We start from the raw sequence: 14996 nt of genomic DNA on the forward strand, positions 1-14996 counted from the left end.
TAGAGTTAGAGTTATTAAGCAGTTTTAGATGATAAATGTTATTATTTTAATGACATTCCTAAATAGGGTAAATCTGTAACATAAAGAATTACAAATGAACACAGTGAAATGAGAAGAGTATTTCGACCTGAGAAATAGTAAAGGTGTTACATATTTAACAAATAAAATTAAAAAAACATGTTTGTAATCTCATGTCCTTCTCTTCAAGGACATTTTACAACACATACTGGTACGAAAATTATTTGAGTGCTGACAAAACTAAAATTGAAATATTTTCCATTCAATGACATGAAAATATTATCTACAGAGCAATTTTTCCACTCACCATGTGTATAAGATGGAACTCATTTTAAAATATCATGTGACCTATTCACTGTATATTGGCTCACCTTTATTAAAGGAAATCAAGTTATTTCCCAGTCCTTTTTAGGATATTTATACGTCTGTGAGATGAGCATTACATTCTCCACACAGCAGGCAGAGAGCCAAGGTCCTGACAGCATAGACTGAAGTAGAGTCAATAACCAGAAGTGGGCCACCTAAATGGTCCATCCCAATGAGCTGCTGACACCAGCTAAACTTACCTGAGAGTTGCCAGCCCTAAGTTTATTTTCAATTGTGTTCACCTGGGTGCAGTATTAACTTCAGTATTCTGGTCAGGAGCTCCCCCTATATTCGAGAGGCTACCTCTTAACAAAACTCACTCCTCTCATGGCTTGGGAGTGTTTAAAAGTAGAAATCACATTTAAATGTGATGGGAAAAAGGACTTGACCACAGTGAGACATATGTCAGAAACAGGATGGCATATGAATTTTATGACATGAAAATACAAGAGCAGAAATTACCTATATCATCATCTAGTAAGTACTGCTAATCTAATGTTACAAATATTCTATGGATTTAACTCAATTGAACAGATACTTACAGACCACCAATGTGCCCACATTCACCGTTTGTGTCACAAACTATGCTAGGATTACAAAAAATGGAGTAAAATATAATTTTCACTCTCAAAGAAATCATAATCCAGCAAAGAGACAGCATATAGACCAGCACTCCCCCAAGGTACTCCAAAGAATTCTGTTTTGTACGATATTGACAGGTCAGCCAGAAAAATAGTGTTGAGGCTCCGACAGGTTTGAGAAACACTGAGTAGGGCTTGTCAGAATCTTTAATATGCTAAGTGTCTTATGAATTTCCATGGAACACCTTTTCCCAATATATATAAACACCTCATTGGAAACAGTATTCCTTGAAGTACCAAACTAGAAAATATTTTTATAGATAAATAAATGTTATATATAGCAAGAGTTCTAAACCATCTCCATAAAGGATTCATTTTCGTTTCCACACTATGAACAGACGCATGAAAGGGATGGTAGGAGGGAGAGCCATGGTAGAAATGACACTGAGGAAGAGTACTAATGCTTCCCTCTCCCAAAGCGAACCCAATAGTGCTCTGATTTCCCAAGCAGAGGGTAGAATATAGTATTCATGGCTTTAATGCCCTGACTCAACGAGGATGCCCTAAATATTAAATGATCAACTATGGGTCATGCAGGTGGAGATCCCTGCAAGACAGGTATACTGCACAGGCATTCCTAAATGGTTCCAATTTCCAAAAAAGTTGGTATTCTCTAAGAAACTGACTTTTATTTCTAAAATAGCAACAACAATAAACCACTACGAGAGGGGACATTCCTTATGTGAGAAAATGATTGTTTTAGTGAAAGCAAGTTGCTGTCTCCTTCTGTCTCTCCTATTAGTTCTAAAAGAACAAAGGGAGCAGAAGGATATGAGAGGTCCATATCATGCTCTCTGCTTCTGAAGGATTCTCTTTAGTCAAGAGGGGCTAACTCTGGAGAGGTAAAACTCTTTTGACTGCCAACAGTAATTTGGTATTGGTTTCCTGCAAGGAGCATGGTGACTCTCCTGTTGCTTGACTGTTTTTGTTCTTTTTGTTGAGGGTGGGAGGAAGGGGGACGAGGAAAGCAGGAAGGTCCTTACCAGTCATGGGAAGCTATGGTTTTGTTCTTCAAAATTCAATAAGAAGAGACTCTCAGCTGGTCCTCCACTTCCCCATCTGATCCCAAAAGCCAAACCTCTCCCATTTTTCATGTGTATTACGTACTCCTTAGCTTGTTCCCCAGGTCTGCTTCACATCATACTTTCAGAAAGACTGAGGAATCTAAATTTCAGTGGAATGGTAAATTTGGGGTAAAGACGTGATGCTTTCTTAGGTCACTTACTGCAAGGACTGCCCTGTCTCGTTCCACCAAGTCTGCAAGCTTATCCAACAGACGTCCTCTTTCTGAAGCATCCATCCTTCTCCACACTGAGCCAAGAGAGAAAGCCAGGCGGGCTGCCTGCACTGCTTTGTCTATATCTGCCTGTTAGAGAGGAAGAGGCACAAGTGAAGAGAGGGATCGCTACAAATAAAGGTAGAACCGTCTGCTTTCACAAAAAAGGTGATGAATGAACGTCAGTGGTGATGTCTGGAGAGCATAAGTTTATTGCTTTGTTGTCTGAAGGTAGTTATTTCATACGAAATTTTTTTTCTAAGACAAACATACCTTGTCTGCTTCTTGAACTTCACACACCTGTTCTCCTGTGGCTGGATTATAGACAGGGAACACTCTCCCACTCTCCGAGTTCTGCCACTCATTGTTAATAAAAATCTAAGGGAGTAGACAACAGAATGGGATCCATGAGACAGGTGACAGGAAGTCAGTCAATGGTGCCATATTATATGGAAGTACCACAGTAGTAATACTGGCTCTGTATGCTTGCTGCTATATAATTAAAGTATAGAATTTGAAGTGTTACAAGAAACCCTAGATCATTATGCAGTCCAGCCTCACCCCCAATTCAGAAATTTCCTTTGTGATATTTTTAACTCAACATCAGCCAAAGATTAAATATAATTCTTACCTTTAGTGAACCTGTCAACTACTCAGAGAGTTAAACAAGGAAGGAAGGATAGACAGTCTCACATACCTACAAACCACACACTGAGATTGAGGAAGTATTTATTATAGTCCAAGCTCTGGCCAATATCCCAAAAGGGTAGATCGTGGATCAAACTGACAGTCATCCAGCCTTAGCTACTAGTTTCTCTGTCAGAGGAATAAGTGACTTCACAAGGAAATCTGAAGGGTGCTGGAATAAGCATTTGCCTAATTTATAGTCAGATCCTGAACTGAGCAATGACTCTGACCAAACCAACTGGTGAGTTAAACAACTTACATGTGTAAATCCAAGTTAGATTTCTTTCCTTTTGCTGGGTAGGCTATGTGGCTCAGCAAAGGGAAAAGGTCTATAACTTTCAAATGGGTCTATCTAGGACTTCTTAAGAGCCTTGGTTTCTTTATATAGGAAATAAAGATTATATTAAAATGGCAAAGAAATGGTTTAAGAAATTATTCAAGTCAATTTCTCAGAAGATTTGTAAGATATGCATTAACGAAGGAGGGAAAATATTGGCAAAAACATTAAAAAATTTTTATTGATATTAAGAGAGAAATCCAAACTAATATTTTTGGACTATGAAAGCCCAAAGAATACACAAAGATATTTTACTCTATAAAATTTATGGGGCTTCCCTGGTGGTGCAGTGGTTGAGAGTCCACCTGCCGATGCAGGGGACACGTGTTCGTGCCCCGGTCCAGGAAGATCCCACATGCCGCGGAGCGGCTGGGCCCGTGAGCCATGGCCGCTGAGCCTGCGCGTCCGGAGCCTGTGCTCCGCAATGGGAGAGGCTGCAACAGTGAGAGGCCCGCGTACCGCAAAAAAATAAAATAAAATAAAATAAAAAAATTATGGCACAACAGTGAAAATTTCTGAACCTATGAACCATTCAGTAGTCAGTCAGTTTAGAACAAACACAATGATAAACTGATTTACTACTGCCTGGCATTTTAATAATCACAGACGAGGCTGAGTGTAGATCTACAATTTAAAAAATTAAGTTCTAGATTATGCCAAAGCTTTGCTTTTTCCTTGATTTGATAAAACAATGAGTCTGTGTTGAACGAGTCTTCTTTTCCTGAAGGCTTTTTAAGATAAAGGTGGGGGGGGGCGGCGGGAAGACCTTAAACCTGTAAAAGCACTTAATACAAATGTATTGAGCACAAACACAGTGACCTTCTAATTGAGTAACAATTTTTTTAAGTTTTCACTATGAATGTCTAAACATGCTTAACATACTGTATTCATTTGCATAATGTATTCAATAAATGCATAGATATTTCTAGAAACAGGAGAGGCAAAGATGATTAAGAGTTCCAGCCTTCCAGGGTCAACAGTCTCTAGTAGTTCATTAAATACTCACAACAACCCTAATGGCAGGATTTTATTATCTCAACTGAAGATGAAAAAATGGAGAGGTTAAAAGTCCGAAGAAGCAGGTTCTCATCATGGCTCTGATTCAAAGTCTGCTGCTCTTTCCACTACACCGTGGTTTCCAGGACTGCTCAGCCCAAAGAAACACAACTAGTTATGTCCAAGCCTAAATTAGATCTATAGTTCTTGGACTCCTGATCTAGTTCTCTTTTCACTCCATTTAACAAATTTCCTATCATTTCACAGCTCATCAAATCTGCACACTCCTTTGAAATACAATATGATCTCAAAGGTAGCAAAAGAAAAAAATTAAGAGGTTAGTTTCATTAAAGATTCACTTCCAGAGATTATCAGGTTTAAAGGAGAATGGGTCTTGGCAATATTCCTTATTCCTTTTATTCACTATTTGACTGAAACTTCTTAACCCTTGGAACATCATCAGATCCAATTATAGTTTTAAGCTTCTTTGTTGAACAGTTCTAAATGTATGTAAGGATTGATATTTCATGACTTTTATTGTTTCTTAGAGGTCTTCCAAAGATCAAAGAGAAAAATTACTTATTTTTTAATAGAATAAAATTCATTCTCTTACTGTTATCATTTAAGTACACTGATCATTTTATCAATCTAAAATACATTATGGGATCTTAGTGAGCTTTTCCTGTATCTTGAAACATATTGCTAATTTCATCATTCTCAGAATTATTTCATCACTCATCACTTATTTCCAACTGTGCTTAAAAACACCTTAAAATAATAAGGAAACAAAAACATTATGGAACTGTCTAGAAATGAATAAACACATCCCCACTATTTCATCATCCTTTGGTTTTATTATTGTATTATCCAAAGTATGCATTATGTCTCAAAAGGGTATAAATAAAGAAGTGTGGAGACACCATCTTTGTCATATTCTTTTTACCTTTCACTGAACACAGTTAAGAATTCAGAATTTTTCATTTCTGTCCATAATGAGAAAGAGAAGAAAACTAATAGAAAAAGACATTTCATAACTGTTAGATGAGTCAGAAGCTGAAGGCAAAGAGACAGAAACACTAGAGACTGCTGATGAGAGTGAAATTGACTGTATAAGCAAAATCTTGGACTATGAGTCTTTAGGATAAATAAATGCATTTTCTCCAAATTAATAATCAGAGAGCAAACAAGATACTTATCAATACAAAAAGGAAATATGACAGTCTAACCCAACTAGTCATTAATAGGAAGGACTTAATAATTTAAAACCATCCTGTTTTGATAAGAGAACATGTAAGAATTCTTTTATCTTTCATGATATTTGTGGGTAAAAATTTACTTGATGTGATTCAAAAATGGACAAATGCTGAAGGTAGGGGTATACACCAAGGTGACTGGAGTACAGATATTACGTAGAAATTAAAAAGTTCATTGGATTGATCAATCTAATTTACATTTATAAAACTAAAAATGAAAATGCTTTTGTAATTATGGAACAAAAATGGCCATGCTCTCTTCTACAAAATTATGAGCCTTCAAAGTTTTCAACAGTATTACATTATGATAATGCAAATGCAAGAAGAACCAGAAGTAAGAGTAAGATATAACCTATAAGAGATGTGTTTAAAATCTGCAATCAGTATTTATGGCATAAATATTTCCAGTTTCAAACATGATGGCTGATGAGTAGTTAGTTGTATTCAAAGGCCATTGCTCACTTCATGTACATATACCTCCAATACCAGGAAAATATGGAAGAAAAATTGGTTTTGTTATGTTTAAATTCTTGTTCTGTTGTTTTCACTGTCTCTTTACTTTCACTTTTCTAAATTTTTCATAAAATAACTTTATTTTAAAACTTTATAGCCTCCATTGGACCCAGATGGTAAATGTGATGACTATTTTTCCTGGTATGCCAAACATTAAAATATTTGATAGTTTTACTATACTATTATTTCTTATAGACCTAGCCTTATGACACTTAAAAAACAAAGGAAAGCAAATTCCTCCAAAATACTTGAAGGTTTTCATCTTCTCTGAGCAATTTCAAAAGTTTTGAATGCTGTCTAAAGTGTTCTTCTCTGACCAGGGCTCCTTAAAAAACAATATATCTCAGGGCTCTAGAGGGAAAGGACAAGATGATCCTGGAATACTATGGTGCCAGAAATCAAGTACATGCTCAGAAACTGATGGGGACATATCAAAAGGACACAGGAGCCAACATGAAGGGGCTCCCAATGGCCAATACTGGGACAATTTAAGCAACAAAACAAATAGTGATAGTAATGGATCATTACCCAAAGAATAAAAAAGGCATCCAAGAGTCCAAAATGACATAAATTTTTTATGAATAAATAAATGGGGGATAAGGAAAAGCTGTTCTTAACAGTAGAATTCAAACTAATAGCTGTCAAAGAATGATGGAATTAGATTACCACCAATGTGTCAAACCCCACAATTGTAATTGCTTAGGCAAATATCATCAATGGATGGTAAAATTAGTGGGTAAAAGTATAATGAAAAATTGGATGTTTATGTAGTCTCAAAGTATCTCCCCTCAAGATGCTTATTAATGACAAAGTAGAAAATAGTAACTTATCATTGGAGAAACTTGGCAGACAGCACCTTAATCAAGTGATCAAAGTTAACATCACCAGTAATGGGAGAAACTGATCTTTCTTAACATTTCATTTGCTTGTCCTACTGATAATTAGAAAGCTGTGTTGAAATCTCCCACTTTGGTGGTAGATTTGTCAATATATCCCTTAGCTCTATCATTTTTATACTTATAAATTTTAGGTTATTTTATTAGTGAATTTAAGTGGAACTATTAGATTCTCTGATAAAACAAAACCATTTATCAATATGAAGTGGCCCTCTTTATTACTAATGAAGCTTTGTGTCTTAAAGACTATTTTGTTTAATGTTAGTAAAGCCATGTAAGCTTTTCTTTAGTATTTTCCTGATAGATCTTTTCCCATCATATTACTCTCTCTCAATTACATCTTTATTATTTTCATGTGTCCCTTTAAATGATGTATGGCTATGTTTTATTTTATTCAATATGAAAATCTGTGTCTTTTAACTGGCAAGTTTAATACATTTGTATTTATTGTGATCATATTTTGTGTTAAATAATGTACCGTGTGATATTTGGACTTAATGCTTTTTATTTGTCTTGCTTTACTTTACTTCCTGTCTTCTCCCATCTTGCCTCTTTTTTCAACTTGATTAATGTTTGTTGTTTGTTTTATAATTTCCCTCTTTTATTGGTTTGGAAATTGTACATGACCTTTCATGTACATGAACACGTACATCTTTCAAGAACATGAACATCTTTCATGTTCTTTCACTGATTATCCACGATATTTTATCATGCATATCTAAGAAAATTAAGTATAAAGTTAATATATATCTTAACATTCCTCCCAAACAATTACGAGGGCCTTAGAACACAAAATCTAATCACTCTTCTCCAGGGGCATGTTATAAAATTATTATTTTATACAGAGAAGGATTCCTTATATTTAATAAGATTTAAAAATTTTTATTCTCATGATTTCTTAGAATTTCATTTAGTAAATATTTGTTGGGGTAAAGTCTCAATTCTGAACATATATTTATTGCACCCTCATACTCAAAAGATACTCCCAGAAGGTTACTCAATTCTAGAAAGACAATCATTTTCTCACAATACTTTGAGAATATTATTCCAATATTTTCTATCTTGCAATGGTGTTTACAAGAAATCTCTGCTGTAAGTCTCTGGTTGTCATTTCTTTGTTGATGATTTGCTTCTTCTGTCTGGTTGCTTTTCAGATCTTGTCTTTGTCTCAGTGTTTTAAGATTCATCACAATATGTCTATCTATCAATTTCTTTTTTATTTTGATAGTTAAGCATTGTGCTTGCAACATCTCTGAGTTTTTGTCTCTTATAATTTCTGGATATTCTTAATCACTATCATCATTTCCTTATATCAATCTTTCTGTTCTCTGCTCTGGAACTCCAACTCCATCCTCAATGTCTTTAACCATTCATATTTTCCATCTCTTTTTAAAAATATTTTATGTAAACATAGCTTTGTTGTGTTTGTAAATGTGTGAAAAAATACTCTTCTGAACAATTCCAACTATACAGGAAAGCAAAGAGAAGGTAAAAAATCAACTCAAATTTCATCATCCAGAAATAACTAAAGTTCACATATTCATGACCATCCTTCTAGACATGTCTGTAGGCAGATATACACACACACACAATTTTACGGAACAAGATCAATTGTACATGAGCTTTAGAATTTGCTTTTTAAAAAGTTAACAATATGCTATAGACGTTTTTAATGGTTTCTTTGGACTCCAATGTGTATTTCTGTGTGTATGTATATAGGTGCGTGTGTGCACGCATGCATGTGTGTGCATGGGTGTAGCTTAATGTATTCAATCAGCCCTCTACTGAAAGACATTTGTTTCTGTTCTCCTTTTTCCTCTGTGCTGCAGTTGAATAATTTATTCAGATCTATCATTCAGCTCTCTTTACTAGGGTCTAATCTGCTAATTTCAATGTTTATATTTTTATTTCTAAAAGTTCTGCTTTGTTCTTTTTCAAATCTGCGTGGTCTTTTTGTTTCTGTATTAAAACTTAATACTTTAATTTTTAAAACAGTTTTAGGTTTACAGAAGACTGAGCAGACAGTACAGAGAGGTTCCATATACCTGCTATTCCCCTCCTCAGTTTCTTCTGTTTTTAATATCTTGCTTTAGCGTTGTACATTTGTTACAACTGATGGACCAGTACTGATAAAGTCCATAGATTATATCAGGCTTCACTCTTTGTGTTATACAGTTCTATGGGTTTTGAAAAATGCATAATATCATGTATCCATCATCACTTAGCACAGAATAGTTTCTTCACTGCCCTAAATATCCTGTGCTCCACCAATTTATCCCTCCCTGTTCCCCCTAAACTCCTGACAAACACTGATCTTTTTACTGTCTCCTTCATTTTGCCTTTTCCAGAACATCATATAGCTAGAATCATTACAGGAGGTAGCCTTTTCAGACTGGTTTCTTTCACTTAGCAATTTGCATTAAGGATGCAATGCATAAAAAATATTGCATCCTTCATGTTTTTTCACGGCTTACTAGCTCATTATTTCTTAATGCTGAATAATATTCCATTTATGGATGTGCCACAGTCTGTTTATCCATTCACTTTTTAAAGGACATCTTGGTTGCTTCCAGTTTGGAGGAATTAAGAATAAATTTGCTATTAACAGCCATATGCAGGTTTTTGTGTGAACATAAATTATCAACCCATTTGGGTAAATGCCTAGGAGAGTGCTGGATCACATAGCAAGACTATTCTTAGCTTTGTTAGAAAGTGCCAAACCGTCTTCCAAAGTGACTGTACCATTTTGCATTCCTACCAACAATGAATGAGAGCTCTTGTTGCTTCACATCCTTGTCAGCATTTGGTGTTGTCAGGTTTGTTTTGTTTCATTTTGTTTGGATCTTAGCCATTTTAATAGATGTTCAATGGCACCTCATTTTAGTTTGAAATTCCCCAATGACATATGGTGTCAAGAATTTTTTCATATGCTTATTTGCTGTCTGTGTATCTTCCCGGGTGAGGAATCTTAGATCTTTTGCCCATTATTTAATTGAGTTGTTTTCTTAGTGCCGAATTTTAGAGTTCTTGTTATAATTCGGACACAAGTTCTTCATCTAACATGTGATTTGCAAATATTTTCTGTCAGCATGTGGCTTGTCTTTTCTCTTTTGCAGTACGTTTTGCAGATCAGTTTTTCATTTTAAGGAAGTCCAACATATCATTTTTTCCTTCCATGGATCATGCTTTTAGTGTTGTATCTAAAAACTCATTGCCAAACCCAAGGTCACCTATATTTTCTCCTATACTATCTTCTAAGATTTTTATAGTTTTGCATTTTACATTAGGTCTATGATCCATTTTGAGCTAATTTTTGTGAAAGGTGCAAGGTCAGTGTCTCGATTCATTTTTGCATGTGGATGTCTAGTTCTAGCACCATGTCAAAAAGACTATCCTTTCTCAATTACTGCCTTTACTCCTTTGTTAAAGATCATTGACTATATTTGTGTGGATTTACTTCTGGGTTCTCTATTCTATTCCATTGACCTATTTGTCTATTCTTTTACCAATAGTACATTGTCTTGATTACTGTAGCTTCACAGTAAGTCTTGAAGTTGGGTACTGTCGATTCTATAACTTTTTTCTTCTCCTTCAATATTATTGGCTCTTCTGCCTTTCCATATAAACCTTAGAATCTGTTTATTGATATCTACAAAATAACTTATCAGGATTGTGACTGGGATTGCATTTAATCTACAGATCAAGTTGGAAAGAACTGACATCTTGACAATACTGAGTTGTCCTATCCATAGGATATCTCCCCATTTATCTAGATTTCCTTTAATTAATTCCATCAGAGTTCTACATTTTTCCTCATAAAGATCTTGTACATATTTTGTTAGGTTTGTACCTAAGTATTTCTCATTTTTGTGGCAATACAAATGGCACTGTTTTTCTTATTTCAAATTCCAAGTGTTCATTGTTGGTGTATAGGAAAGCAAATGACTTTTGTATATTAACTTTGTGTCATGCAACCTTGTTATAATCACTTATTAATTCCAGAGGCTATTTTTGTTTTTCTGGGTTTTTCTTTTTTTTGGTCAATTCTAGGGATTTTCTACATAGAAACCGTATCATAAGCAAAGACAGTTTTATTTCTTCCTTCCCAATCTGTATACCTTTTATTTCTTTTTCTTATCTTAACTGTATTAACTAGGACTTCCGGTACAATGTTGAATAGGAACTCAACATTGAAGAGAGAATATTTTGCCTTGTTCCCAGTCACAGAGGGAAAGCATCTAGTTCCTCACCATTCAGTATGGTATTAGCTATAGGTTTCATATAGATGTTCTTCATCAAGTTAAGGAAGTTCCCTTCTATTCCTGGTTTACTGAGAGTTTTTAACATGAATTGTTGTTGGATTTTGTCAAATGCTATTTTTGTATGTATAGATATTATCACATGATTTTTCTTCATTAGCCTGTTGATGTGACAGATTGCAGTAATTGATTTTTGACTACTGAACCAGTCTTGTACACATGGAATGAATTCCAGTTGGCTGTGGTATATAATACCTTTTAAACATTTTTAGATTTTATTTGCTAATATTTTTGAGGATTTTGTATTTATGTTAACGAGAGACATCAGTTTGTTGTTTTCCTTTCCTGTAATGTCTTTCTGGTTTTAGTATTAGAGTAATGCCGGCCTTATAAAATGAATTAGGAAGTGTTCCTTCTGCTTCTATTTTCTGGAAGAGATTATAGGGATTGGTATGCTTGGTAGAAGTCACCACTGAAACCATGTGGACTGATGGATGTTTAATGGGGGAGGTTATTAATTACTGATTCAATTTCTTAAACAGGTATAGGTCTAACCAGGCTTAGCCAGTATGAGTCTCCATCCTCAGCTCTCACCATCAACTATTCCTTCCTTTTGTGTCTCTTAGGTCAATCTCAGGAGAACGGCAGTTGATTGGGTTCCAGTACATCTTTTCAAGCCAGTTTTCAGATGTAAATTAAATGACTGCCCTTGGGTCCAAACACCTGGAACCAGGAAGCAGAAAGTCAAGCAGTACGGTTTGAGGCCATTTAAACTCTAAGTCCTGGGTCAGGATAACTTACAATCAAAAGAACCATGGAGGGGCAGGCAAGAAGTGATGACTATTTCAGGACTGGGTGCCAATTTGGTAGATGTTGGGATTTTAAATATATATTGGTAATGTCTTTGGTTTTGGTGTCAGGGTAATGCTGGTCTCAAAGAATAAGCTGGGAAGTATTCTCTCTCTTTAATTTTCTGGAAGAGTTTATGTAGTAGTGGCATTATTTTTTCCTTAAACATTTGGTAGAATTCACCAGCAAAGGCATCTGGGCCTGGAGTTTTCTTTGTGAGAAAGTTTTTTAGCAATAATCTCTATTTCTTTAATAAATATGGAGCTATTCAAATTATCTATTTCTTCTTGTGTGAGTTTTAGTAGAATGTCTTTTTAAAAATTTGCCCATTAGTTATCAAATTTGTGAGCATGGAGTTGCTCATAATATTCCTCTGTTATCCTTTTAACGTCCATGATGACTTCTCTCTCATTTCTGATATTAGTAATTTGTGTCTTCTCTTTTTTTCTCTTTATTAGCCAGGCTAGATGTTTATCAATTTTATTGATCTCTTCAAAGAACCAGCCTATGGTTTCATTTATTTTCTCTATTGTTTTCCTGTTTTCAATTTCACTGATTTCTGGTATAATTTGTTATTATTTTTCTTCTGCTTGACTTAGGTTTATATTGCTCTTCTTTTTCTCGTTTGTTAAGGTAGAAGCTTAGACTATTTATTTTCTAATATATGTACTCAGTGCTATAACTTCCCCTCTAAACACTTCTTTCATTGCATCTCACCAACTTTCATAAGTTGTATTTTCATTTATTTCAAAATATTTTTAATTTATCTTGAGACTTATTCCTTGATCCATGTGTTATTTAGAAATGTGTTGTTTAATCTCCAAATATTTTGGGATTTTTCCAGGTTATCTTTCTGTTATTAATTTATGGCTTAATTTCACTGTAATCTGAGAGTATATTTTTTATATGATTTCTATGCTTTCAATTTTGCCAAAGTGTGCTTTATGGCCCAGAATGTGATCTAACTTGGTTGAATGCTTCATGTGAACTTGAGAAGAACGTGTATTCTGCTGTTGCTGGATGGAGGTTTAGTTTACTATTCCTAGAACTAGTATTGGCATTTTGCTTCTAGAGAAAACTCAGCCTTTGCATTTTCCTTCAGCCCCTTGATTTGTTTTCAGATCACTGTTCTTTTAAGTAAGCAATACATTAAAAATAATATATGCAAGGATAGCTGCTCCCACTATTTCTATTTAATATTGTAATAATATCTGATATTATGAGGCCAAAAGATTGAAAATAAAATAAGTTTTTATTTTCTTTATTTTCAGACGACATGATTGTGTAGAAATTCCTAAGAAATCTACCAAAAAAGTACTAGAAGTATAATTTAGCAAAGTCCCAGGATACAAGATCAATATACTATCAACAAATCATTGGAAACTGAAATTCAAGTACATGTATTTACTCACACACATGAATTCATACAAGAGCTAGTTGCATCGTGATTGAAGGATCCTTTAGAATATGATAGTTTAATGCCCAAAGTGGAAATCCTGGGCAGCAACTATTAATCTTTTAAATGATGTAAATTAAAAAATAATAATCTAAAGAAGAGTCTAAAAAAGAGTTAATGGCTCTAAGTTGCAATGCAACCACTTCATAAAATTGAGGGAGCTGCTAAACCCTATCAATCCTCCTCTGTGAAACAGGTTTGATAGAACAAAAACAGCCTGAGTTCAAATTAAGTGGGAAAGGAATAGCTGAGCAGAAATTTGATTTCACAGAAAACAACTGCAAAATGTTCATTAAAGTCCTATTCTAAACAGGGAGCTGTTTATAGGTACCACTGAAAATCTACAGAAGATGTGTACTCTGCTGTCCTTGGGCTTATAATCATGCTTCAAAGACAAGATTACTTTCAGGAAAGTTAAATAATGTTAAGACACTCTATGATTTAGTGCCAAGATGAATGGTAGAGATAAGCACTGCAGGAGTTTGCTTCAGAGAAGGGAGATATTGGTGTGGGCTGACATGTTAGAAGAACACTTCAGGGAAACAAGAAATAATGAGGGAGTATGACCTGGGGTAGGGAACGGATAAGGTAGAAGAAAGAAACTCTATCCCTAATAAAATTATTCAGCTGGCCTCATCAGTCCCTCCTCCTTGACTTCAGCTCCTCTCAAAGATTATCTGATACCAGGATTGAAGATGTGTGACAGAGAAGGAAGAAATACAAGTGTAGCTTCTCTCCTTCCCACCTAAAGTCCCCGGACGCTACAAGTAGCTCCAGTGGCTGAGGGCCCCAGCACTCTCAGTACTGGCCTCTACCACAGCACTGTCTTCAGAGTGAGCAGGGTACCTTCAGGCAAGCAGGGCCAAAAAAGCCATGAAAACTCACAGTCAGAGTAAACAGGTCAGAAAAACATAAACCTAGTCAAACAGAGTCATATAAAGAAGGAAGACACGAGAAAAGAGAGAAGAATTTTTAAAATATAAACTAATCACATTTAATAGCAGCAATTAAAGGAGTGAAAAATACTGTAGAGGAGACAAGAAGAGGAGACTTTTAAAAGATAAGGAAATGAATATTGAAAAATAGTGTTAGAAAACATATTTATTTTTTAAAAATACAGTTCTGTTTGAATAGAAGAGACTAAGAAAAATAAGCCTTACTGATTTCATACAGAGAAACAATGAACTGAGAAGGGAACCAAGGATGAAGGGAGGTGGGGATGGAGGGAAAGGGAGAGGTACGACAGGGAAAATAGATAGAGGTAGAGCTCACCTGTCATGAAAGTTCAGGTATTCAATATTTTGAACTATTCAGTGCTGAATGACTAGCTTTCTTTTCTTTTTGCACCATGAAAATACTGTTAGGAAAAGCACTTAAGGCAAGACCAGCTAGAAAACATGCATAGTCTGTGTCATAAGATCAATTTTATAGCCATATACTTGCATCATC

General features: G+C 35.0%; 1 protein-coding gene across 3 annotated transcripts in view; it reads right to left on the minus strand.

Annotated features, from left to right (window-relative positions):
* The window catches only part of ALDH1A2 (aldehyde dehydrogenase 1 family member A2), a 198404-nt gene that overhangs the window by 56789 nt on the left and 126619 nt on the right, over positions 1–14996 (minus strand). For all 3 annotated transcript variants that reach the window (XM_024767811.1, XM_024767809.1, XM_024767810.1), the window contains 2 exons: positions 2575–2679; positions 2251–2391 (listed from right to left, as the gene is read on the minus strand). In XM_024767811.1, the coding sequence (XP_024623579.1) occupies positions 2251–2391; positions 2575–2679 (246 nt within the window). The remainder of the gene's footprint in view (positions 1–2250; positions 2392–2574; positions 2680–14996) is intronic.

This window comes from Neophocaena asiaeorientalis, unplaced genomic scaffold (assembly GCF_003031525.2).
Source record: "Neophocaena asiaeorientalis asiaeorientalis breed wild unplaced genomic scaffold, Neophocaena_asiaeorientalis_V1.1 scaffold71, whole genome shotgun sequence".
NCBI lineage: Eukaryota > Metazoa > Chordata > Mammalia > Artiodactyla > Phocoenidae > Neophocaena > Neophocaena asiaeorientalis.